General features: G+C 34.7%; 3 protein-coding genes and 2 long non-coding RNA genes across 6 annotated transcripts; 3 read left to right on the plus strand and 2 right to left on the minus strand.

Annotated features, from left to right (window-relative positions):
- The first annotated feature begins 292 nt into the window (after window positions 1–292).
- On the plus strand, window positions 293–1,150 carry LOC131625083 (uncharacterized). The gene has a single exon (XM_058895982.1). It carries the CDS (start codon window positions 293–295, stop codon window positions 1,148–1,150), a length of 858 nt encoding a protein of 285 aa, XP_058751965.1.
- Window positions 1,151–10,001: 8,851 nt separating this feature from the next.
- Window positions 10,002–10,444, minus strand: LOC131625062 (uncharacterized). The gene is made up of 2 exons (XR_009290722.1): window positions 10,311–10,444; window positions 10,002–10,204 (listed from the first exon to the last, which is right to left on the minus strand). It is a non-coding gene; the product is annotated as an uncharacterized LOC131625062 (long non-coding RNA).
- Window positions 10,445–13,312: 2,868 nt separating this feature from the next.
- On the minus strand, window positions 13,313–14,082 carry LOC131625063 (uncharacterized). Of its 2 annotated transcripts, none has more exons than XR_009290724.1 (2): window positions 13,966–14,082; window positions 13,313–13,849 (listed from the first exon to the last, which is right to left on the minus strand). It is a non-coding gene; the product is annotated as an uncharacterized LOC131625063 (long non-coding RNA). The 2 variants fall into 2 exon arrangements; XR_009290723.1 differs by having other exon boundaries at window positions 13,313–13,797; window positions 13,966–14,075.
- Window positions 14,083–22,134: 8,052 nt separating this feature from the next.
- Window positions 22,135–22,638, plus strand: LOC131625084 (uncharacterized mitochondrial protein AtMg01250-like). Its single transcript, XM_058895983.1, has one exon. It carries the CDS (start codon window positions 22,135–22,137, stop codon window positions 22,636–22,638), a length of 504 nt encoding a protein of 167 aa, XP_058751966.1.
- An 889-nt stretch (window positions 22,639–23,527) lies between these two features.
- Window positions 23,528–24,058, plus strand: LOC131625086 (uncharacterized). The gene has a single exon (XM_058895984.1). The coding sequence runs from the start codon at window positions 23,528–23,530 to the stop codon at window positions 24,056–24,058; it is 531 nt and encodes a 176-aa protein (XP_058751967.1).
- The last annotated feature ends 1,938 nt before the right edge of the window (window positions 24,059–25,996 follow it).

The following is a 25,996-nucleotide window of genomic DNA, read 5'->3' on the forward strand; positions in this document are numbered from 1 at the left end:
GTGACTGCAACATCCTTAATAGTTCCAGCGAATTTATCGGATATCCTAATTTTGCATCTCAGCCTGTTGAATCTGATATTGTTAGATGCAACATTAGGACTCTCTCCAATTTTGGCAGCAGTAGTAATGATAGGTTGAATCTAGAAATGGATAAGCTAGGGGTTATTCAGGTTCACAGTGGGAAATTTGCTCAGAATAATTCAATGGATGTTTTTCCTAGGGGAGTTAAAGTTAATGAAGGAAGGAAGGTGCCTCTAATTTGTTTTAAATGATAGTTGGGAGCTTTAACATTATGGGCGGTGGTAGCCTTATTAAAAGAAAAAAGATTAGAAGTTTGATAACAAAAGGAAGGGCTGATTTCTTTCTTATACAAGAAACGAAATTGAAAGATATTAATGAGGCGATGGTTAGAAGTTTGTTGGGGGAGGATGATATGGATTTTTCTTTTTCAGCTTCAGAAGGATTATCAGGTGGATTACTGTCCATTTGGAGAACTCAAACAGTTAGTGTCTTGGCTAGTTTTTCTAGACCGGGGTTCCTTGGATCAAAAGTTTTGTGGAAAGGAGATTATTTCTACGTTTTTAATGTTTACTCTGCTTGTGCTTTGCCTCTAAAGCGCATTTTATGGACCCGGTTGATCGATCTGAAAAACAAATATCAAGACGGAGAATGGATAATAGCGGGAGATTTTAATGTAGTAAAAAAGAGAAGCGAGAGACGTGGTCTTTCTTCTAGGAGTTGCAATGTTGAATGGAGAGAGTTTTCGGATTTCATTGATGAAACCGGGCTAGTAGACGTGCCTTGCAAAGGCAAGAGGTTCTCTTGGTTTAGTGGGGATGGAAAATCAAAGAGCAGAATCGATAGATTTCTCATTTCCAATAATATTATCTTGTCTTGGGGGGTGGTTGGTCAATGGATAGGCATGAGAGATGTTTCCGATCATTGCCCGGTGTGGTTGATGGTTGACAAAGAAGATTGGAGTGCAAAACCGTTCAAGTTCAATAATGAATGGTTTAATGACAAGAGCTTCTATGAATTTGTTAAGAAGGAGTGGGAGAGGCTTATCGTTCATGGGAGGGGAGATTTTGTTTTGAAGGAGAAATTTCGCTTAATTAAAGAGAGATTGAAGTGGTGGGAAAAAATGTTTTAGGGAGGATAGACTTGGAGATAGAGGAGAATGTGAAGGAGCTAAACGAATGGGACAATAGGGATGTTTGGTAGGAGGAGATTCATCTTAATAAAGTTAAGGCCTCTAAGAACATTTGGCTCAATCTTAAACTCAAGGAGAACATGTTTATTCAAAAAAGTAGGTTGAAGTGGCTAAACGATGGGGATGTTAATAGTAGATTCTTTCATAACACGGTGAAGGAGAGGAGGCGTAGGAACCGCATTAGCTTGTTATATTCTAATGAAGGGGTCGTGTCTTCGGTTAATGAGGTGAAGGATTTGGTGAAGACTCATTTTGAATGTAAATTTTGTGAATGCAAGCTTCTACAATACTATGTTTTGATGAAGACAACTATCATAAGTATGCATCAATAAAGGATGGGAAAAAGATAAATTATTATAAAATATGAACACAAATAATTCTTTACCTATGAGTTTTACCTCATTGGTGACTTTATCAATGATCAAGTATTCTTCCTTAGTGAATTTGATCTTGAAGCCTTTGTCACAAAGTTGACTTTTGCTTAGAAGATTTTGCTTTAGTCTTTCAACATAAAGTACATCCTCAATGGATATGAAAGTTAGTGCTCCAACTTTGTCAATGCCAAGAATTCTTCCTTTAAGGTATTCTCCATATGTGAAATCACCCTTGGACTTTTAAAAACTAGATTTGAAAGTTAGTTCATGTCTCCCGTCAAATGCTTAGAACCACCACTTGATAAAAACACCATAGATTTTAAGTGGTCCTCAAGCAAACCTACAAAACAAATTAAGTTTGATTTGGTACCCAAGTGGCTTTGGGTCCATCATAGTTAGTTCCTTTCTTCACCCATACATAATGTCCACTAGGAACACTAAAGTTCCTTACATAACAGGCATTGGGTGTGTGACCAATAATACCACAATAAAAACAAGTAGGTTCAAAGTTGCTTTTATATCTAGGAACATATGGTTTCTTTTTAGGAAACCTTTTAGGATGATGATAAACCTTTTGTGCTTTATCCAATTTGTTGAATTGTTCACCTGCCTTCACAAAGATAGTTTTACTAGTACTTGGTTTAGACTTTGCATATCCAAGACCACTTTTATCATTAGGGAATCTTTGTTGCCTAAGGACACCTTCCAACCCAATTTGTCCTTTTTCATACCTTTCAAGAACTCTCTTTAATTGAACAATTTCAAAAGAAAGTGATTCACAATTCTTGCATGCAACACTATCTTCTTGAACACTAATCATTTTTTCTTTGTCATCTTTTTCTTCTATTATCTTAACCTTCTCTTCTAAAGATGATATTATTTTCTTTTGAGATGAGATAGTTTTATAGAGAATTTTGCACTCATTTAACAATTCATTTATTGCATCTTGAACATCATTATCAAAAAGAGAAAATTCATTACTAACCTCATTGTCTTCATCATCGGAATGGTGCGTTGCTACCAATGCAAGATTCACATGTTCTTCATCTGAAGATGAACTTATTTCATTGTCATCCCATGCTACATACGCTTTCTTTGATTTTTTATCTTTATTTTTCTTAAAGTATTTGTCCTTCTTTACAAGTTTAGGGCATTCACTTTTGACATGTCCTCTTTCTCCACATTCGAAGCATTTAATCTTCCTTGTTGGTGCTTCCTCTTTAATAATCTCCTTTTTCTTTTCTTTTCTTAGAAATTTTTCAAACTTTTTGATAAACTCATTATCTTCTTCACTAGTGGATTCATCCTCTTGATTGCTATCATGATGCTTGACTCTTGTCCTCAAGGCAATATCTTTTGAATCTTTCATTTGAATTTCATGCGTTTCAAGTCTTCCGAGTTCTGTTTCATATTCTTGAAGTTTACCGAACAAGGTTGCGGAAGTCATCTTTGATAGATTCTTTTTCTCGGATATCGCCGTTACTTTCGGTTGCCATTCTCTTGTTAAAGATCTAAGAACCTTTAGATTTAGTTCTTCGGTAGGAAGAGTCTTACCAAGTGCCTTCAAGTGATTTGTCAAATGAACGAATCGTTTTTGCAATTCGAGAATAGTTTCTCTGGGCTTCATTCTAAACAATTCATATTCTTGACTTAAGGTATTCAATCTTGATCTTTTAACTTCAGCGGTACCTTCATGAGTTTCTACAAGAGTATCCCAAATTTCTTTTGATGTTGTACATGTTGATATTCGGAAGAATTCATCCATACTAAGAGCACCATGAAGAAGACTGATCGCCTTTTTGTCAGCAAGAACTTTCCTTCTATCATCATCGTTCCATGAAACTTTAGGCTTTGTTGATTCAACACCATCGACGACAGTTGTAGGAACAAAGGGACCATTTTGGACTGCTTCCCATACTTCTTCTCCTTTTGCTTCTAAATGAGCCTTCATTTGGATTTTCCAAAAGTCAAAGTATTCACCACAAAATAATGGAGGCTTGTTGTTACTACCACCATCTCTAAAAACTGGATTCTGATTTGCGGAAGCCATTCTGGATCTTTAGGAACAAGTTACCTATAACTTGCTCTGATACCAATTGTAAGTTTAAGAGTGCGCCTAAGAGGGGGGGGTGAATTAGGTTTTCAAAAATTTATCCGGTTTTTAGAATACTTGTACTTATTTTTTGGTTAAGTGTTTGAAGGCTTTTGAATGGTTCTTTTCTTTCCTTGATAATAGTGATGAAAGCGGTAAATTGCGGAAAAGTAAAGAACACAATGATGTATACTGGTTCCCCTCACAATCCGAGAGTACTCCAGTCCCCTTTCAACATGAAAGAGATTTTACTATTGTTAGATCTTTGTACAAGCCTACACAAGACTCCTCCTACAATCTTCTAACAAAACCACCAAGAACAATCCTCTTGGATTTTTCACTAACTTGTTTCCAACAATCCTGGACAACAAGATCTCAACCACCAAGAACAATCCTCTTGGATTTACTATCTTGATTATGAGAACAATCCTCTCACTAATCAATAACCCTTACTTCCAACAATCTTGGATAGCAAGTCAAAAATAACAAAATATATTTTGAGTAGAAAGTTGATGAACATATATCAATCTATAAGATTGATCTTCTCTTTCAAGCAAAAAACAATTTACAATGATATAATATAGTGCTCAAGTGTTTATGTATGAATGAGAAACTTTTCTAACAATGTGTAGAAAAAGTTTCAATGAAAGTTTATGAATGATGAACACTTTGTTTGAAAATATTTGTGAGAATAAGGTTTGTAAATTGTAATGAAAGAGGTGAGATTTAAATCTGAAGTTTATGATATTTATATAGGTATTTACACCCTTTAGAAAGAGTATAAAATGATCAACCAATGCAATGTTTAAGGTTTGAGAATATATGTTCGTTTGGGACAGATTTTAACAAGAAGAGACACACTGGTTCAGTAGGAACCGGTTCCTGCCTGGGACAACCCGGTTCCTGCTGAACGTTACAGCAGAATATTTGAATTTTGAATGTGGGAACCGGTTCCTGCATAGGGACAACCCGGTTCCCCATAGTAAACCACAGAATGCTGAAAACTGAGAATGCTGGGAACCGGTTCCCCCATAGGGACAACCCGGTTCCTAAAACCTTTATTTAGGATTTTGACTTTGGAAAAGGTTTCAACAAGAGTTTACTTTGGAGTGAAACTTATGCCATGCATATATAAGTTTGAATATGTATGAATGAAAGTTTATATGATTTTTGAGCACTGAAAAATATCAAATGTAAAAGTATTTAACTTGTACCATTATGACTTGAAGATCAATCAACCAAAGCTAATCTTCATGAAAGTTGCAATCTTGATCCATAGCTTATTTGATCTTTATATTGGTGTATATGTGTATGCTTGCTTGTCTCTAAACATTTTCAGCCACAAAGAAATAATATTTCTCAAGAATCAAGGGAGAGCTTTGATCAAGGGGGAGTTATCAAATTTAGGGGGAGCATTCACATAATAGCATTACACTTCATATTTCAAAGGTTGTCATCATCAAAAAGGGGGAGAATGTGAATGCAAGCTTCTACAATACTATGTTTTGATGAAGACAACTATCATAAGTATGCATCAATAAAGGATGAGCAAAAAGATCAAATAAGCTATGGATCAAGATTGCAACTTTCATGAAGATTAGCTTTGGTTGATTGATCTTCAAGTCATAATGGTACAAGTTAAATACTTTTACATTTGATATTTTTCAGTGCTCAAAAATCATATAAACTTTCATTCATACATATTCAAACTTATATATGCATGGCATAAGTTTCACTCCAAAGTAAACTCTTGTTGAAACCTTTTCCAAAGTCAAAATCCTAAATAAAGGTTTTAGGAACCGGGTTGTCCCTATGGGGGAACCGGTTCCCAGCATTCTCAGTTTTCAGCATTCTGTGGTTTACTATGGGGAACCGGGTTGTCCCTATGCAGGAACCGGTTCCCACATTCAAAATTCAAATATTCTGCTGTAACGTTCAGCAGGAACCGGGTTGTCCCAGGCAGGAACCGGTTCCTACTGAACCAGTGTGTCTCTTCTTGTTAAAATCTGTCCCAAACGAACATATATTCTCAAACCTTAAACATTGCATTGGTTGATCATTTTATACTCTTTCTAAAGGGTGTAAATACCTATATAAATATCATAAACTTCAGATTTAAATCTCACCTCTTTCATTACAATTTACAAACCTTATTCTCACAAATATTTTCAAACAAAGTGTTCATCATTCATAAACTTTCATTGAAACTTTTTCTACACATTGTTAGAAAAGTTTCTCATTCATACATAAACACTTGAGCACTATATTATATCATTGTAAATTGTTTTTTGCTTGAAAGAGAAGATCAATCTTATAGATTGATATATGTTCATCAACTTTCTACTCAAAATATATTTTGTTATTTTTGACTTGCTATCCAAGATTGTTGGAAGTAAGGGTTATTGATTAGTGAGAGGATTGTTCTCATAATCAAGATAGTAAATCCAAGAGGATTGTTCTTGGTGGTTGAGATCTTGTTGTCCAGGATTGTTGGAAACAAGTTAGTGAAAAATCCAAGAGGATTGTTCTTGGTGGTTTTGTTAGAAGATTGTAGGAGGAGTCTTGTGTAGGCTTGTACAAAGATCTAACAATAGTAAAATCTCTTTCATGTTGAAAGGGGACTGGAGTACTCTCGGATTGTGAGGGGAACCAGTATACATCATTGTGTTCTTTACTTTTCCGCAATTTACCGCTTTCATCACTATTATCAAGGAAAGAAAAGAACCATTCAAAAGCCTTCAAACACTTAACCAAAAAATAAGTACAAGTATTCTAAAAACCGGATAAATTTTTGAAAACCTAATTCACCCCCCCCTCTTAGGCGCACTCTTAAACTTACAAATTTAAGGAGGATTATTTTGAAAGACCTTTGTTGGATGGTATTGATTTTAAATCTTTGAGTGTCGACCAATCTTGTTCAATAGAGGATCCTTTTTTGATAGAGGAAATAAAGGCGGCGGTTTGGAGTTGTGATGGAACTAAAGGCATGGGGCCGAATGGTATTTCTCTTCTTTTTATCAAGAAATGTTGGCCTTTTTTAAAAGAAGATGTTCTTTCTTGTTTTAATAGCTTTTTCTCCGGAGCGGTTTTGTCCAAATATATAACATCTTCTTTCATTGCTCTAATTCCAAAGAGTAGCAATCCTTTAGTTTTAGATGAATACCGACCTATTTTCCTAGTGGGGAGTATTTACAAAATTGTTGCTAAAGTCTTGGCTTGTAGGATTAAGAAAGTCTTACCTCACATCATTTCTAATTGTCAAAGTGCATTTGTTCTGGGGAGACAAATGATGGATGGAGTGTTAATTGCTAACGAGTTAGTTGATTTTGCTAGTAAGGAAGGAAAAGAATGCCTTCTTTTAAAAGTCAATTTCGAAAAAGCCTATGACAAAGTAAGTTGGAATTTCCTTAGGTACATGATGAGAAGGTTGGGATTCGGGAATTTGTGGATGAAGTGGATGGAAGCGCTTGTTTTCTCTAGCAAGATGTCGGTGATAGTCAACGGTAATCCAACGAAGGAATTCTTGGTGGAAAGGGGTCTTCGCCAAGGAGACCTTATCTCTCCTTTCCTTTTTGTTATAGTGGCGGAAGGTTTAAAGGATTTGGTTGGAAGAGCGGTCGCTAATGGGGATTTTGTAGGGTTTAATGTGAATGGAAAATGTTTCATTGATACTCTCCAATTCGCCGATGATACGCTTTTAATAGGCGACGGGAGTTGGAAACATCTTTGGGCTATTAAGGCGGTGTTATGGAGCTTTGAATTGGTATCGGGCCTTAGGATTAACTACCATAAGAGCAAGTTGATTGGAGTCAATATTAATACGCACTTCATGGGAGTTGCTACTAATTTCCTTAATTGTAGGCCGGAGGAGAAGGAGTTCAAATTTCTCGGTATTCTTATTGGTTCAAACCCAAGAAGAATCTCTTATTGGAAACCTCTTTTGGACAATGTTAGGAGGAAGTTGAGTTCTTGGAAAGGGAGGTGGCTTAGTTTTGGAGGGAGGATCACTCTTATAAAATCGATTTTAAGTAGCTGGGCAATCTTCACCCTTTCTTTCTACAAAGCACCAAAGAAAGTGATAGCGGAGATAAATAGAATGCAAAGTAACTTTTTATGGGGAGGGGTAGATGAAAAAAGGAAATTGCATTGGGTTAAATGGAACGCCTTGTGCCTTCTGGTGGAGAAAGGCGGTCTCGGTTTTAGAAGGTTGGACCAATTTAGTAAAGCACTTCTTTTGAAGTGGCATTGGAGGATTTAGCATCTAAAGATTTATGGTATAGAATGCTTAAAGCTCGTTATGAGGATGTGAATCTTAGGTTGTGTTGTGACAATTTGAGTGTTAAGAAGGGAAGGAAGACATCGGTGTGGTGGGCAAATTTAATCTCTTTGGGGAAAGATCTACCGAAGAATTTTTTCACTAACAATTTTCTTTTTCAGGTTGGAGATGGGCACTCTATATCTTTTTGGAAATCCCATTGGTTGGATGGTGGTCCTTTAAAGGAACGCTTCGCGAATCTTTTCAATTGCTCTTTGTTGCAAGACGTTTCAACTGGCGCCATGGGAGGGTGGATTAATGGGGAGTGGCTTCTGGGAGATTTAGGCATTCCCGCAAACCATGTTTATGAACATTATGCTAGGCCGAATGCTGCCTTGGAGTATGCCACTGTTTCAGAACTTGTTGGTAGGGTTGTTTCCTCCAGCACTGCCACCGCTATGGCTGCCAGCATTGCCTCTGTTCAGGCCGCGACCACCTGTACAGCTGCCCGCGCTCAGCAGCTCCACAACATCCATTATGCGCTGTCCGCGGTTGTGATGGCTGATTCAAAGCCGAATGCTGTCGTTTGGAATTCAGAACCGGATGGAATTTACAAAGTTGCTTCATGCTATCTTTTTCTTTGCAGCTTTTTTGTTCCTTTTGGTCCGGCTAATCGATTCGATTCGGCCTTCAACGATATTTGGAAGGTAGATGTTCCATTGAAAGTGAAGTCTTTTGGTTGGAGGTGCTTCATCAACAAAGTTCCCACAAAGGATTCTCTTTGGCGTAAAGATATTCTTACTAATACATCGAACCTAGATTGTGTTTTTTGTGCCAATTGCAATGAATCTCTTCTTCACTCTTTCCTATCTTGTCGGAATGCCGGTATTGTTTGGAGGGAAATGGCCGAGTGGATTGGGTTACCCTTTAATATCGGTATGGATTTCAAATAAAGTTTTTTGTCTTGGATCTCCTTTTGTCGTGCGAAGAAAGTCAAAAGCGGTAAAATTGGTACCGTTTGGCTAGCTAATTTATGGAGCCTTTGGTTGTGAAGGAACGATATTGTTTTCAACAATGGCTCGTGGAATTCGCGGGATGTCGTTTGGAGTTGTAAAGCGCTCGTTTGGAGGTGGTCGTTCATCGGGAAAATTACTCATTCCAATTATAACTTCTATGAGTTTAGCAATAACTCATTGTTTTACTTAAGTTAGGTTTCAATCGGTTTGTAATTTTCTTGTTCGGCTCTCTTGTGGGATGTAATCTCGACTCTTTGTTGATTTAATATAATTTCTTTCTTTCAAAAAAAAAAGCAAGAGGTCGTCGCTCAGTCAACCGCTTAAGCTGAGTTTGTCGCTGCAACATTAGTCGTTAATCAAGCTATTTAGCTAAGGAATATTATAGAAGATTTAGGCATGAAGCAAGATCAAAGAAAAGAAGTTTTCGTTGATAATCATGTAGCTATTTCAATCTCACATAATACTACGTTTCATGGGAAGACCGAGCATTTTAATATCAAATTATTTTACCTAAGAGAGGTGCACAAAAATGGTGATATAAGTCTTGTTTACTAGGTGCAGTTACCGTGCATAGATAAAAATCTATGCACCATGCATAGATTATTATGGACTCTTGGATCAAATTCTAGACATCATTTGTCATTACTCAATACTCAATATTCACCACACTCAATACTCAATACTCAATACTGAATTAAAAACATGATCCAATGGTTTATGTAGGCTTATACATAATGCATAAGTAAATCCTTATGTATATTAGCCAAGTCTTTCTCACTCAATAGGTTTGAATGTATGAGAAAAAAGCAAAAAGTTTACAGGCCCCAAAGCAAGGAGGAGTGTTGAACACATGTCTTTTAGATGCTGCCAAAGTTTAGTTTTATTTAGTGTATAAATGATAATAGTTATTAATACTATTTAAATTTTCAGTTGCATAAGTTTGTTTCTTATTTTATAATGGTGTTAGTAGTGGTTCCTAATATTAAGGAGCATTAGTTTCTATTCAGTTATTACTTTTGATGTATTTAAAACCTACTGGATTGAAACTATAAAATATCTTCAGCAACAATACTTCCTCTCTTTTTCCTTTTTATTCAAATAGAAAACAACAATGATCCTATATACAAAATTAAGAAGGTATAAACTATTCTGGAGGTACACATCTGCACCATCTTTTCAAACACACTGCTATCCAAGGTCTTCGACAAAACAGAGGACAATCCGAATCATTATAACATGTCATACTAGGATAGAACGCTGTTAGGATAAAAGATGATGAAGTAATGTAAATTATATTAGTTAAAATATTTTGTATAAACTAAATAAGAAAATTAAAAAAAGAAAAAGGATAAAAATGACTTACCTTCGACGTTCATAGCATATAAAAATAGATAAAATATGATAAACGTGACACAAACAAACTTTGCAATTTTAGTCATATTTCACTCTTTTTATGTAATAAATGGTTTTATCATTTTATAAATCATAAAGTTTTTCTTAAGTAGTAGACCAATAAAAAAAATTGTAGCTCTTGTGGAACTGTAAAAGACACTTCATAAAAATTATTATTAAATATCACTTCATTAAATTATAATAATTATTAAATGTTCCTTATGTTTATTTATGTATTGTGTTGGCCTCTTTAAGACATTTAAATTATTTTTTTCCAGAATCTTCCTCTCTTTCATTTCAGTCTTTCTCCCTTTTTTAAATATATTTTACTATAGATGTCATTTTCCTCAAATAAAGAAATAATCCAGTTATTTCCAATATCAACTTTATGTCTCATACAGTATTCATTTGAGGTATTTTGGTCATTCCAACATTAACATTGTGTCTGCCTATTAATTCTTTACAAAGCCTGCTATCTTTTTTCAGATTCGATAAATTAAAAATTTAGACCAACTATTAGAAAGTTAACATTTTCATACGAATTTCAGCAAATATGTAAAAATTTTGGAAAGGAATTAATTTTGACTCAAAATATGTAAAAAATTTACACAAATTTCAGCAAAATATTCATTTGTTGTTTATTAAGTTTTTTTTTTTTTTATAGAAAATTTATCTCAAATATATACTTAATATTGAAATAGATTTCATACAAAGTTAGTGAAATATGGCTAAAATTGATTTTATATTTGTTGTTATATGTTTTATTAAGTTTTTTAAAAAAAATTAATGCTAAAATAAGTTTTTCTTTTTCGTTCGTAACAACAATAGACAAAACACAGTTATTTTTATCCTGGTTCGTTTGCAACTCAAACTACTTCAGTCCACCCGCCAAGGTGATTTCGTCTCTCTCAATCGAGGACTTAATCCAATATAATCAAGACTGAGTACAAATGGACAACCAACTGTTGTGACTAACAATACAATGCACAAGCCGACTGCAAGTGACTAACAATACAATGCACAAGCCAACTGCAAGTGACTAACACCTCTAAGAATGACTAGTCCTAGCCCTCTTGAGAAATCTGATTCAACTGGTCTCTCAAGGAACAATTACAAGTTAACTTCTAACGATAGCATTTCATATTGCTTCTAATAAGCTTTAATCACAACCGTGATTTTTCACTAAGTTTTTAGTACAAGAAGTATGAACTCAGTATTTTAAAGTGAAAATATTTTCTTCAGCGTAAGAGTTCACGTAAGTGTTCTTCTTCGTTAATGAGCTTTTTTGTATATGTATATATCTTTTTTTCTTTTCAAACAATCTTCAATATATATAGCTTCAAGAATTTGTCCGTTGTATTGATTTTGGAGAGAGCATTAAATGTTGTGTGTCTTCTTTTTGTTTTTGTTGCGTGTTTGCCTTTGTTTTTGTTTCTCCAATGAACTGCGTGTACTTTTTATTTCTCCAATCATTCTTGGAAATTGTTCCATATGAGTGCTTCAGTCGTCTTTTAATCATTATGTTTTTAACGGTATTTTATCTTGTATCATAACTTTGCATCGTGACTTTCTTCATAACTTCTATCAGAATTTGTCTACAATGGTTGGTGCATTCAGAAGTTACTTCATTAGAACTTCAACGACTTTTCTTTTTCAGCGTTTGTTCAGCTTTACTTGAAGTTCATGTTCTGATGGTACTTGTATTAGAACATCTTCTAAAATGAGAAACATATAATTAGAGTACCACATTTACTTATACAAAATTTATTTAATTATTATCATCAAAACACTAAGATATGATTAAAACCAAACTATGTTCTAACACTATTCACTAAATGAATACAATTTTTTTAACGAGTCTGATCATTGTGGCAGCTTTAACAATGTTCACACTTCGGTGAGGGTATTTGGTTCCAGTTCAAGCAATGCTGGAGTGATTGCAAATTTCTCTTAATGGATTCTGGATGTTGAAGATGGGAAAATATCATAACCTAATGATGGATATGCTGATGTTACTATTCTTCCCGAATTACTTCTTTCTGATTATGTTGACACCATTGAGATGATTGTGACAAGTACCTATCCTTACCTCCTTCAAAACTACACAGATTCAAATTTTCTACAAAGTCGGGCTATTTTAGCTTCCACAATCGAAACTGTGGATGAAATTAATGATTATATCACAAATCTAATACCAGGTTCGTTAACTATGTGCATGTTCCTAATGGAGTTAAGTTCCTTTGTTATTTTCTTCCATTTAATCTTTACAATTTCATATGTCTTTAGATGATGCAAACGAGTTTTTGAGTAGCGATTCAATTGACAGAAAATAAGCGAATGACAATGAAGCATTTGAGCATTTGATACCTGAATTCTTAAGCTGTTTAAAGACTTCAGGATTACCAAATCATTCTATCAAACTTAAAAATTGGCACAACTATAATGCTAATACGCAATTTGGATCAATATGAAGGTCTATGCAACGGTATAAGATTGACGGTTACGAGGCTAACAAATCATGTCGTCGAAGCTAAGATTATTTCAGGTACTTATGTGGGAAACACTATTTATATTCCACAAATGTCATTGTCTCCTTCTCATTGTCCTTAGCCATTTAAGCTTATTAGAAGGCAATTCCCTATTATTGTCTCTTTTGCCATGACAATAAACAAATTTCAAGGTCAATCATTAGATTTTGTTGGTTTGTATTTGCCAAATGAAGTCTTCAGTCACGGTCAATTATATGCTGCCATGTCAAGAGTCAAGCGCAAATCTGATTTAAAGATCTTAATTCATGATAAAAACAAGGACCTTTTATCCCATACAACTAATGTGGTCTTCAAGGAAGTTTTTCACAATATTGTATAGGTAATAGATTATCTCAATTCAATGGGTCAATATTTTAATGCTTTTCTTCTCTCTTTTATTTTAAACTACTACTAACCATTTATAGCTTAACTTATAATCTCCATATTATAAAGAAAAACATAATTTCATTTATCAATACTAATGATTTCAGGTGACTTGAAGATTTTTCTATTCAAGGCTACCTGCAGTATACAAGTCGTGTCATTTTGCGTATCGACACTATCTTCTTTATTATTAGTCGTTCTGATATATTTTTGCTATGTAATTCACTTTTACTTATCTCATTACAATTACATATTGTCTTGTACTATTACATTCATGACTACGTGATTAGTACTCGGATTCATAATTGCTATGTTTCCCGCTTACTTCTTCTTTCATTATATATATTTCTTAACTTTTATTTTGTAAAAGTCAAACTCGTACGAACGCACGGGTCTTCTACTAGTTTATTCAAATAGACAACAACAATGATTTTATTTACAAAACTAAGGAGGTATAAACTCTTCTCTAGCTACACATCTACACCATTTTCTGATACACATCTACACCATTTTCTGATACACTTTGCTATCATAGGTCTTTGACACCTAGATGGAGGACAATTCGAATCACTAGAACATGTCATATTAGGATATAACGCTGTAAGGATATATAAAAGATGATAAAATTATGTAAATTATATTAGTTAAAACATTCTGTATAAACTAAATAAGAAAATTAAAAAAAAAAAAAAAAAAAAGATAAGAATGACTTACATTCAACTTTCATAGTAGCAAAAATTTGAGAAAATATGATAAACGTGACATAAACAAACTTTGCAATTTTAGTCATATTTCACCCTTTTCATGTAATAAATGGTTTTATCATTTTAGAAATTATAAAGTTCGTCTTAAGTAGACCAGTAAAATAATTTGTAGCTCTTGTGGAATCGTAAAGACACTTCATAAAAATTATTATTAAATATCACTCCATTGAATTGTAATTATTATTAAATGTCGTTTATGCTTATTTATGAATTGTGTTTGCCTCTTTAAGACATTTAAATTTTTTTTCAGAATCTTTCTCTCTTTCATGTTAGTCTTTCTTCCTTTTTTTTAATATATTTTACTATAGTTGTCATTTTCCTCAAATAAAGAAAAATTCAGTTATAGTTGTCATTTTCCTCAAATAAGAAAAAAATTCAGTTATTTCCAATATCAACTTTATGTCTCGTACAATATTCATTTGAGGTGTTTTCGTCATTTCAACATTAACATTGTGTCTGTCTATTAATTCTTTACAAAGCCTGCTATTTTTTTTCAGATTCGATAAATTAAAAATTTAGACCAACTATAAGAAAGTTTACATTTTCATACGAAAATTTCAAAAGGAATTAATTTTGACTCAAAATATGTAAAAAATTTACACAAATTTCAGCAAAATATTCATTTGTTGTATATTAAGTTTCTTTTTTTTTGAGAAATTTTATCCCAAATATATGCTTAATATTGAAATAGATTTCAGACATATTTCAATTATATAGAGAATTAGATACTGATTTCAGATAAAATCACAATTGTTATATGTTTTATTAATTTTTTAAAAAATTTAAATGCTAAAATACTATTCACTAGATGAATACAATTTTTTTAAACCTCACTTACCTCTTTCATTCAATAAATAACCTAAATACTATGTCACAATGTTATTGCACATATTTCTTTTTGTAATATGTAGTTTAGGTAAAGCTAATGTAGTATCATATAAATTTAATTTACATAAATGTAAGTTAAGTTATAGAAAAATCTCAATTGCTAAAATGTAATAGATATAATATTGTAGGATCAAAAGCATGTATTTTTAAGGAAAAATACTTATTTTATTCTCTTACCTATACCCTTGATTTTATATTTGTCCCTTAATTTTTTTGGTGTCATCTTGCTCTCTTAGGATTTGTTTGGTTCAAATAAAGGAGAGAGATTTTAATGGAGGGAGAGTAGAGAAGGGGGAGGTGAGAAATTTTTTTTAATCAAATAACTGTTTGGTTCAAAAGAAGAGAGAGGAGGAGTTTTAATTAAAAATATGTTTAGTTCAGAAGGGAAGTGGATGAGTTTTATTAATAAATTACATTTTTATCATTAAGATCTTGTATAAGTAATATGATATTTAAATATAAAAAGTTCATACATATTTTTTGATAATAAATTTTTTAATATTGAGGGACTAAAACGTTATAATTTACCGTTATATAAATAAACTGAATACACTTATTTAGATTATAACTCTCTGACACAAATGAAATTATATGCTAATAAGAAATTTTAAATCGTGATGAATGATCTTAATACATAAAATAAGTTATTAATAAAATTAATAATTTAAAATTTTTAGTAAAATAAATATAAAAAAATAAAATAAAGTGAATGATTTGAAATTTGATATAAAAGAAAATATAATAAGATAAATTACAATATTAAAAGAAAAAATGGACATTAAAAAAATATAAAAATAATGTAATGATTATGATTTTATATTTAGTAAAAAAATTTAGAAGGTAGATAATAGTTATAATAAGTTGATAGAAACAATCGAGAGAGAAATCACATAGAAGAGAGGTAGTAACACGAAGAAAAAATCGAAATACTAAAATTAAACTGAGAATTTTTTAGTAACTATAATAATTTTTTACATATTAAAATTCACATTTGGATGGACGCAAAAAGTGTTATTTGAAGGAATTTTGCTCCCCTCCCCTCGTAAAATTTAAACCAAACATATTTATTAGAAATTTACCCTCTCTCCCCTCCATCTACCCTGAACCAAACACACTTGTAACTTTTATAATGTTTTATTTTAGTTTTTTTCGTATAATTAGCGTGAGAAAACTTTGAAATCGGTCTCTATATCCGTCTCTAATTAGGTAACAAAAGACTAAAATTAAATGTTTTAGAAGTTATGGAACTAAGGTAACACCAAAAAAAATTAAGAAATCAATCTCAACCTAAAAATATAGTTAAAGGATCAAAATGAATATTTTATTTATTTTGTAGGACTAAACTTACTTGCAGTTGCTTCTATATTGTTACTACTATTCTCCATTCAAGATATAACACGTGGAGTTAATATTAAAAAATAAATGTACAACAAACTCATGTTTTAACAGAGGATGTTTACTTGGGTACAGTTGTCATCTTATGAATTAATGGAAAAAAGCACCAAGAGCATAATTGGAACAACGCCTAAGTTTTATCCTACTTTTTATATTAAAAGAAAAAAATACTGCATCATTATAATTTTAGATAAAGTATAAAATTGTAGTTGTTTAGAATGAAAGTTTGTGCTTGACTGACTTTTTCCATCTTCCATCATATATATATATATATATATATATATATATATATATATATATATATATATATATATATATATATATATATATATATATATATATATATATATATATATATATATCAAGTGAGTGCATTTTGTAATGAGAGATGAAGGTATTTGCATTTTATAATGAGAGATAAGAAAAACAAATATAAACAATTTGATTCATCAAGAGAGAGGAATTAATAGCTACATTAATGTATTAACATTCTCTCTTGATGAATTCAATAGTTGACATTTGTTGATCTCATCTCTCATTGCGCCTATATATATATATATATATATATATATATATATATATATATATATATATATATATATATATATATATATATATATATATATATATATATATATATATATATATATATATATATATATGGGGACGACTCAAGTGAGAACACTTGGTTATTATGAGAAATGAAAACAATGAATCACGACCAGTAAATTTTGGTTTGTTGATTTTAATGAACTGAATTAGTTTCTCTTTCTATTTTGATTTAAAATAAATATTAAGAATTATAGAAAGAGAAATCAATCTAGTCCATTAAAATCGAGAAATCAAAATTTAATGGTCGTGATTCATTGTTCTCATTTCTCATAATAACCAAGTTTTCTCACTTGAGTCGCCCCATATATATATATATATATATATATATATATATATATATATATATATATATATATATATATATATATATATATATATATATATATATGAGGACGTATCAATTGAAAACTTTGGATACTATAAAAATTGACACCTTTTAATAACAACCTTGCGATTTAAAATCAATGCTCAGATATGTATTTATGTCCTATGTATTTAAACCAGAATCTATTTATTAATTATTGTCATTCAAATTTGAGTGAAATTTGAGGCATTGATTTTAAATCATATGATTATTATTAAAAGTTCTCATTTCTCATAAAAACTAAAGTTCTCATTTGATAGGTCTCATATGAGAATGACATTCTTATGTGATAACATGAAAATGAATATGAACCATTAAATTTTAAAATAAATTGTGGAAATTATGTGTCAATATTTTTTTCTCCCTCATCTATTATTAAAATAAATGATGGATGACAGAGAAAAAAGGAATGACACATAGTTTCCACCATTTAGTTTAAAATCAAATGGTTCAGATTTATTCTCATGTTCTCACATAAGAATAACATTTTCATAGTTTCCATCATATCTTATGAGAATGAGTAAGTTATATGAGAATGTGAGAATGAATCTAAACCATTAGATTTTAAAATAAATGGTGAAGATTATGCGTCATTATTTTTTCTCTCTCCTCCATCATTTATTTTAATAATGGAGGAGAGAGAAAAAAAGATTGACACATAATCTCTACCATTTATTTTAAAATATAATGGTTCAGATTCATTCTCATGTCCTCATATAAAAATGTCATTAAAAGAGTACTTTTAGAGAGAGGAGAGAGTGAGACCGAAGCCCCCAGGCGATTTGGGGTTTTTTCTCACGAGCTTCTGTTTCATCCGTTTCTTCTCTTCTCTTCCGTGGATCGCCGGCGACTCTTTTCTCCTTTGTGGATGTTCTCTTGGCTCACGACACTGAGAAACATCATTTACTTGATTTTGGTTTAAATTCCTGGTCTTAGGGCCAGGGACCTTGTCAGGAACGTGGTGTAAGCTTAGTGTTGTCATGGGTTGATTGGGTTTCCATTCGGTCGCGATTTCATATCTGGTTTCGGGTTCTCGGGTTTTCTCTTCTTCGGGGAGGTCATTTAAAGGTGGCGCATATGCAGAAGGAAGGTTGGACGAAGGTTTTGTATTCCAAACGAGTAGGGGCGCGGTGGGACACGTTTCCTTTCGGTGGCAGGAATCGGAATGTCGCGACCGATAAGGTAACGTCTTTGTACATTTCTGAGTTTCCTGAGGAGTATTCTGCGAGGAATCTTTTTGAGCTGTTCGGTTGCAATGGAAACATTGTGGAGGTTGTGATATCGCCAAGGAGAAACAGTTTCGGAAAACTCTTTGGTTTCGCGAGGTTTACAGATGTTGGTGACGCGAGGATGTTGGCTGTCCATTTGGATAATATAATAATCGCGGGAAGGAAGATTCATGTAAATTTACCCAGGTTTTCCAGGGCAAGTCCAGGTGCGAAAGGGAGGAAGGGAGCAGGGGGCTTCAATCCTTCTGCCAGAAAGGTTGGGAGTAACAACTTTAGGGAGTTGGCTGCTTTTAGGAGCACTGCGGTTTCTTACAAGGAGGCAGTTAACTCAAATTCTAAGTCAGCAGGAAACGCAAGTGGTTAGGAAAATTGTCTTCTCAAATTTCAATACAATGCGAGTAGTAGGCGTAGATTCGAGAAGGCGTATGTGGCCAAGGTGAGTATCCCGAGCTCAGCTCATAACATTCAAACGTACCTTGAAATAGAAGGGGTGTATGCGATTAAGGTTACTCCGCTCGGAAGGAATTGCTGTTTGTTAGAGGAGAAAGAGGAGGGCTTTATTAGGGATCTTGTAAATGAAGGTGATTCGTGGTAGAAGTCGTGGTTTTCTGAAGTGGGATGCGGGAAAGAGATTTTAGTAGGGATGCGTGGATTAGAATTTACGACATCCCTGCTCATGTGTGGAATTTGGTTTTTTTTGTCGCTTTGGCGGAAGTTTGGGGCAAGTTTATTTGTGTGGACGAAAATACCGCCGAGGGGAAAGCCTTTGATGTTGCTAGGATAATGCTGAACCTACCTATTTCTACTACTGTGCCAGACTGTGTTACGGTTAGTATCGATGGAGTTCCTTGTAAACTTTTTGTTAGGGAAGACATAGCTGGGACTTACCGTACGGTTGCGGCTAATCTGCAGGCTCCGCTTTCATCTGGAGATTCTTTTGAATCTGGAACAGATTGGGGAGATTTCTTATCGGACTCGGAGAAGGTGGTAGATTCGATTGGGTTGGTGGACACCCAGGGACATGTGATTAGTGAACCTGTGCTGAGTAAGGAGTGGGGAGGTAGCAAAGGAAGGTTGGAGGAAGGGATAGAAGTCAATAGGGGTGTGGTTTCAAAGCATAAGACCTTAAACGGGGGGTGTTCGACAAATCGCTAGCTATACTTAGGAGCTCTACGATTGATAGTACCGCTGACACTTACCCAAGTAACTCAGTTGCTGTTGCTGTTCCGGTTGGACCCATCGGTGTTAGCGACGGGAAGTTTGGAGGTGAGGATAATGGGAGGAGTGGTTACGGTGCAGGTGACATTCTGAAGGAAGCCAGTGTGACTTCCAGCAGCATGGCAAGGAACGGTGCAGGGGATAAGAATCGCAGCAGTGGGGGTGTAAAGAAGCTGAGAAAGGTTGGAATCAACAAGATGAAGGGAGGGTGTGTGGGGGCTGTTCTTCATCTGCAGCGGGTAGGAAAATGGCTGTTAAAGGCGGAGCCAATGATCAATTTGTTTCTCTTAGAGGGAAGGATTTAAACTTCAGCAACAAAGGAAATTTGGTGCACGGGTCATCTATTGGATCGGGGAATAATAATACAAGCAGAAGCTTTTCGGTGTGTTATGGTGATCAATCCGAAGAGTCGGATATTAGAAGAAATAATGGTAGGCAATGGGACTTCTTAAAAAGGGATATGGGAGATAAATTATGGGAGGCAATTGTGGCTTTAGGGGTGGTTGACGTGGAGGGTCTCTTTACTCTTGACAAAAGGATTGGTAGTTTGAATAATAACAAGGAAAACGTGGAAGAATGTCGAAAGGAGAAAATTCTTACGGTGCAATGATTTTAGGATCATTAAACATTAGGGGGTAGTGAGTGCACTAAAAAGGAGGAGCATAAGTTCTATTATTTCAAAAGGGAAGGCGGACATCTTTCTTTTGCAAGAAACTAAGGTGACTAATATGACAGATGAATTGGCTCACAGTTTTTGGAGAAACACCGAAATTGGTTTTTCTTTTTCTAATTCAGTTGGAAGATCAGGGGGGATTATCACTCTTTGGAAAAAGGATACGATGGAGGTTTTAAATAGTTTCAAGGGGGAAGGCTACTTGGGGATAAAGGTTAGATCGATGGAAAATCTTTATTATGTTGTGAACATTTATTCTTCTTGTGATTATTCCAAAAAGAAATCATTGTGGGCGGAATTGCTTGCTTTGAAGTTGAAGATGGGAGACGGAGAATGGATCATGGGAGGTGATTTCGACGCAATCAAGAACGGGAGGGAGAGGAGAGGAAGGGCGGACATGAGTAATAACAAAGAAGTCGAGCTATTTGAGGAGTTTATTTTTTTGAGTGGATTGGTGGATGTTCCGTGTAAAGGAAAAAAATTCTCATGGTTTAGTGGAGATGGTAAATCAAAAAGTCGGATCGATCACTTTCTTGTTTCGAGCACGGTTGTAGAAAGGTGGGATGTTATAGGTCAATTGATAGGGGATAGGGATATCTCAGATCATTGCCCGATTTGGCTCATGTCGGATAACAAAAATTGGGGACCGAAGCCATTCAAATTCAACAATGAATGGTTTTCTTCAAAGGAGTTTATTCCGTTTGTGGAGAAGGAGTGGAATAGCTTGGATGTCCAAGGTAGAGGGGCTTTCATATTAAAGGAGAAGTTAAGACTTTTCAAAGAGATTATTAAGAGATGGAACAAGGAGGTGTTTGGTAAGTTCGATTTGGAGGTTGATGATGTTGTCAACAATATCAATGCCTCCGATGAAAGGTTAGATTTCAACTCTTTACCCTCCTCGTTTGATGAAGAAGTGACCCGTAGGAAGGAAGACACATGTAGTTTTTGGAAGAAACTTAGAATTAAAGAAAACATGCTTTTGCAAAGATCTCGCTTGAGTTGGCTTAAGGAGGGTGATTCGAATAGTGGCTTTTTCCATAAAGTTATGAAACAAATAAGAAGAAACAATCATATTGGCCCGATCCTTTCTTCGAGTGGCATGGTGGAAACCGTGGAAGATGTTAGGGAGGCGGTTTTCTCCCACTTTGAGAGGAAATTCTCCGATCCGTGTGGTAGTAGACCTTTATTGGACGGGGTTCCCTTTAAGGCAATTAGCAGGGAAGAAGCGGTGGAATTGGAGAAACCTTTTCTTGAGGAGGAGATTAAAAGGGAGGTTTGGGAGTGTGGTGGAGCGAAGAGCCCGGGGCCCGATGGTTACTCTTTCCTCTTCTTTAAGAGGTGTTGGCATATTATTAAAGAAGACGTTATTAATTTTTTCAATCATTTTTTACGGGAGGTTCTATTGCTAAGGGCATCACTTCATCTTTTTTGACTCTTATTCAGAAATCGAAAAACACTATTGGTTTGGATGAGTATAGACCGATTTGCTTGGTGGGATGTTTATATAAGGCGGTAGCTAAACTCTTGGCGGGTAGATTAAAGGTAGTGTTAAATTCCATTATTTCTCCATGTCAAAATGCCTTTGATCCGGATCGCCAATTACTAGATGGGGTTGTGGTGGCAAATGAGGTGGTGGATTTTGCGAGAAAGGAGGGTCGCAATTGTATGCTTTTCAAGGTGGATTTTGAAAAGGCTTACGACAATGTTTGATGGAATTTCTTACGGTATATGTTACATAGAATGGGGTTTGGGGAAAAGTGGAAAAGGTGGATGGAGCTTTTGGTCTTCTCTAGCAATATGTCGGTCCTTGTGAACGGAAGCCCTACAAAGGAATTCAAAGTTTCAAAAGGACTAAGACAAGGTGATCCCCTTTCACCTTTTCTTTTTGTCCTAGTGGTGGAAGGTCTTACGGGTCTTGTGAAAAATTCCATGCTTTCGGGAGATTTTCAAGGGTTTGCTTTCAGTGAAAATTGTAAAGTCGACATCCTTCAATTCGCGGATGATACTTTGCTAGTGGGGGAAGGTAGTTGGAAGCATGTGTGGGCGATGCGTGCGGTTCTTCGAGCATTTGAACTTGTGTCGGGTTTAGGAATTAATTATCACAAGAGTAAATTGATCGGTATTAATTCTAATCCCCATTTTTTAGAGGTGGTCTCTCTTTTTCTTTCTTGTAGGTTGGAAGAGAGCAGTTTCCACTTCTTGGGAATTCCAATTGGTTTCAATCCAAGGAAGGAAGCTTCTTAGAATCCTCTTCTCCAAAAAATGAGAAGTCGCTTGGAAGGATGGACGAATCGCTTTTTAAATTTGGGAGGGCTTATCACTCTTCTCAAATCCGTTCTTAGCTCCTTGTGTATCTTTACGGTATCCTTCTACAAGATGCTTAATAAAGTAGTAAAAAAATTTACTAGTGTGCAAAGTAAATTTTTGTGGGGAGGGTGGATGATAGAAGGTGTATTCATTGGAAAAAGTGGAGTGATGTTACACAACCTTTTTCTAAAGGAGGTTTAGGTATCAAGAATGTGGCAATGTTTAATTTGGCACTTCTCAACAAATGGAGGTGGCGGATTCTTCAAGGCAAAGATTCTTTGTGGTATAAAGTGTTAAAATCGCGTTATGGGGATTTGTCTTCTAAATCTTCCGGGATGAATAATAAGGTAATTGTTTCTAAATCTTGCTCGGTTTGGTGGAAAGATATAATTAAGATTAATTCTTCTTCTACCCCTTTCTCTTCTTTGGATGACCCTATAGTAGGGTGTGGTAGGTTTATTATCCGTAATGGTCATAATACTCCTTTTTGGCACGCAATTTGGTTGGGAGAAAAACCTTTAAATGTGGAATTTCCGGAATTATTTATGGTTTCCCGCTTAAAGAGTGTGTCGGTGGCGGCTATGGGAGGTTGGGTGGAGGAGGAATGGAAGTGGGGAGATTTTGGTTTACCCGCGGGGGTAGCGGAAGATCCAGTTTTATCCGCTCTTTTTTTGTCTTTTAAGGAGCGATTGGAGGCTTTTAATGGATGGGATTTATGAAAGGACAAAGTGGTTTGGTCCGGTAATTCAGAGAAAGAATTCACGGTCGCTCTTGTTATGACTTTTATGAGAAGATAAACTCTTCATATGGTCCTTTTGTTAATCATATGGAAGCTTTTGGATTGTTGTGGAAAGCGGAGGTTCCGTTCAAAATAAAGGCATTTGGGTGGAGACTTTTTCACAACCGGCTCCCAATGAAAGATCTTTTGGTTTTACGAGGTATGTCTTTCCCTTTGGAAGAATTAAAGTGTACATTTTGTGGTCAATGTGTAGAAACAAGGGATCACTTATTTTTTGGTTGTTTGGTGGTTGGAAATATTTGGAGAGAGATAGCATTTTGGGTGGGTAAAGGGGCTTTTTTAGATGAGGGGTGTTTATCAAATTTTTTGGATTGGCATCGTTACTTTGATAGTCTAAACGTTTTGGATAGGAAGTTGGATTTAGTTTGGCTTGCAACGACGTGGAGTCTTTGGTTGGTTAGAAACGGTGCGTGCTTCCGTAAGGAGGCGTGGAGTGTGAATAACATTGTTTGGGACATTAAGAATCTAGTGTGGAGATGGCCTTTTTGTGGAAAAACTACCCATCCCAATTACTCTTTTTACGAGTTTTCTAAGGATCCAATATATTTTATCTCGTAAAGTAATTGGTAGGTATTTTTTTTCTTTTTGGGGCGTGTAATACGGTGAACTGACTTTTTTATCGAAATGTCGCGGATAGCAAGAGTCGCCACCGACTTTTATTTTATCCAATTGGAAAGGCTAAAAGAACAGGAAAGACCTTTGAAAGATTTTGAGTTCGGGGGGTAATTTATGCAAAGGGAAGGTGTAAGGCACCCTTTGCATCCATGGTTATCCATGGGCTCTTAATTGCTTAGCTCACTTGTTTGTTTGAATTGTTTGAAAGATGTCGTGTGTGAATAGTAAAAAAGATTTCGTTAAGGACTTTAGCTTGTAAATAAGCGTAGCCTTGTTTTGAAATTGTTTTGAAATAGGTGTGAAAAGTAATTTGATTTTGAATTGATTGTGAGCAAGCAATTACTAGCTACCTACCCTAAGTTTAGAAATTCGTTCTTTTAGCTTTTCAGGGCGAAAGAGTCTATCCATACCATGAGAGGGCAGGAAGTCTTTCAATTGGATGTTAAGGGTCATCGAGGTTTATCGTTCGCCACAAGACTGTCCCTTGCCATAAATAAGGCAGGTAGTCTAAGGGAAGGATATAATAGTCATTTAACATTTTTAGGCATCATGCGAGGATACCTTAGCAATTGGGGACAATCATCTTTATTTTTCCGAGGCAGCATCGAGGGACAACATTGATGATAATGAACTGAGGGCAACGTTTGTTTGCTTTTAGGTATCCTCGGAATCGAGGGACTTTGACTATTTAGTACAATTAAAGGCATCAAGGCAACAGGCAACAAAGGCAACCAGAGGGATTACCCTAAAGGTGGGTGCAACATTCACGTGGTTAACTTCGATTACATTTATCTTGTAGTTAGGTGAGCTATCGTTCAATTAATTAATCTTGTCACTCCCTATATTACTAACCACGCAGTAAAATAATATAACAGTTTAAGTGCCTTCAAGGCCAATCAATACAACCAGTAAACAGTTACTTAATAATAGGGGAAGGGAATAAGAAACCAGCGGATCCCTTAATAGGGTTTGACATAAGTAATAATGAGAATAGGGTTTAGGGTTACCGTCATTCGTAGCTTTGACAACTTGACAACCCTTTAGCTTCGACTGATGAAGGTTGAGAATTGAAGGAAACCTGAAGCATTGACTCTGACCATCTAAGAATTGAATGGAGAAAAATAAAAAGAAGTGAGTGTAGAGAAATTTCATTGACAAGGGTACTAACCCTGATTATATAAAATAAGAGGTAAATAAATAGTTAAATGAGAGAAGTTAGAACTTAGCTTCGTTTTTTTTCTTTGACTCGGCGCGCAGTCGGAAGGCATTCGAAAAGCAACCCTGAAAAAAAAGGCACAGGAAAAGAAACATTTTAGTGTATGACATATTCTTCGTAAACCTTTATTTAGGGTTCAACAATTAGTAACAGTGACTAGTTTTCATGCTAAAATAAAATCGGGGTTTAAGGTCATGGGTCCAACATGTAAAGTGACTAAATTAATATATATAAACAAAAATAATCGAAAGTACGATTAAATAAATTAAATAGTTATGAAATTAATTATTTGATAAATAAAATATTCAACTATAAGAAAATTTTATTAATATAAATAAGATAGAAAAGAAAAGAAAATAAATAAAAAAAGGTTTATGTAATAAAATAATAAATCATTAAATTAAAAATTACTTAGCTTTGGATCTGGTGTGGTGGAGGTCTGAGGACTCATGGTGCACCTGCGCTCTCAGGAGCGCTAGATTAACTGAGATTGTGATCTGACGGCTGGAGAATTGAGGGCGCACTGTGGACTTGCGGTAGTGTGATACGCTGGATCTATGGATAAAACATGACAAGTGAATTGAGTAAAATAAATATATGAAACAGGCAAGGTTCGAACCCATGCCTTCGCACACAAACACCTTAAGACGCGCTGCGCTGCCAAC

The sequence above is a fragment of the Vicia villosa genome, unplaced genomic scaffold (genome assembly GCF_029867415.1).
Source record: "Vicia villosa cultivar HV-30 ecotype Madison, WI unplaced genomic scaffold, Vvil1.0 ctg.000182F_1_1, whole genome shotgun sequence".
Classification (NCBI taxonomy): Eukaryota; Viridiplantae; Streptophyta; class Magnoliopsida; order Fabales; family Fabaceae; genus Vicia; species Vicia villosa.

Bases quoted from the DNA above. Each gene is read 5' to 3' on its own strand.
- LOC131625083 (XM_058895982.1), top strand. From the start codon at position 293: ATGGGCGGTGGTAGCCTTATTAAAAGAAAAAAGATTAGAAGTTTGATA.
- LOC131625084 (XM_058895983.1), top strand. From the start codon at position 22,135: ATGGGGTTTGGGGAAAAGTGGAAAAGGTGGATGGAGCTTTTGGTCTTC.
- LOC131625086 (XM_058895984.1), top strand. From the start codon at position 23,528: ATGGAAGCTTTTGGATTGTTGTGGAAAGCGGAGGTTCCGTTCAAAATA.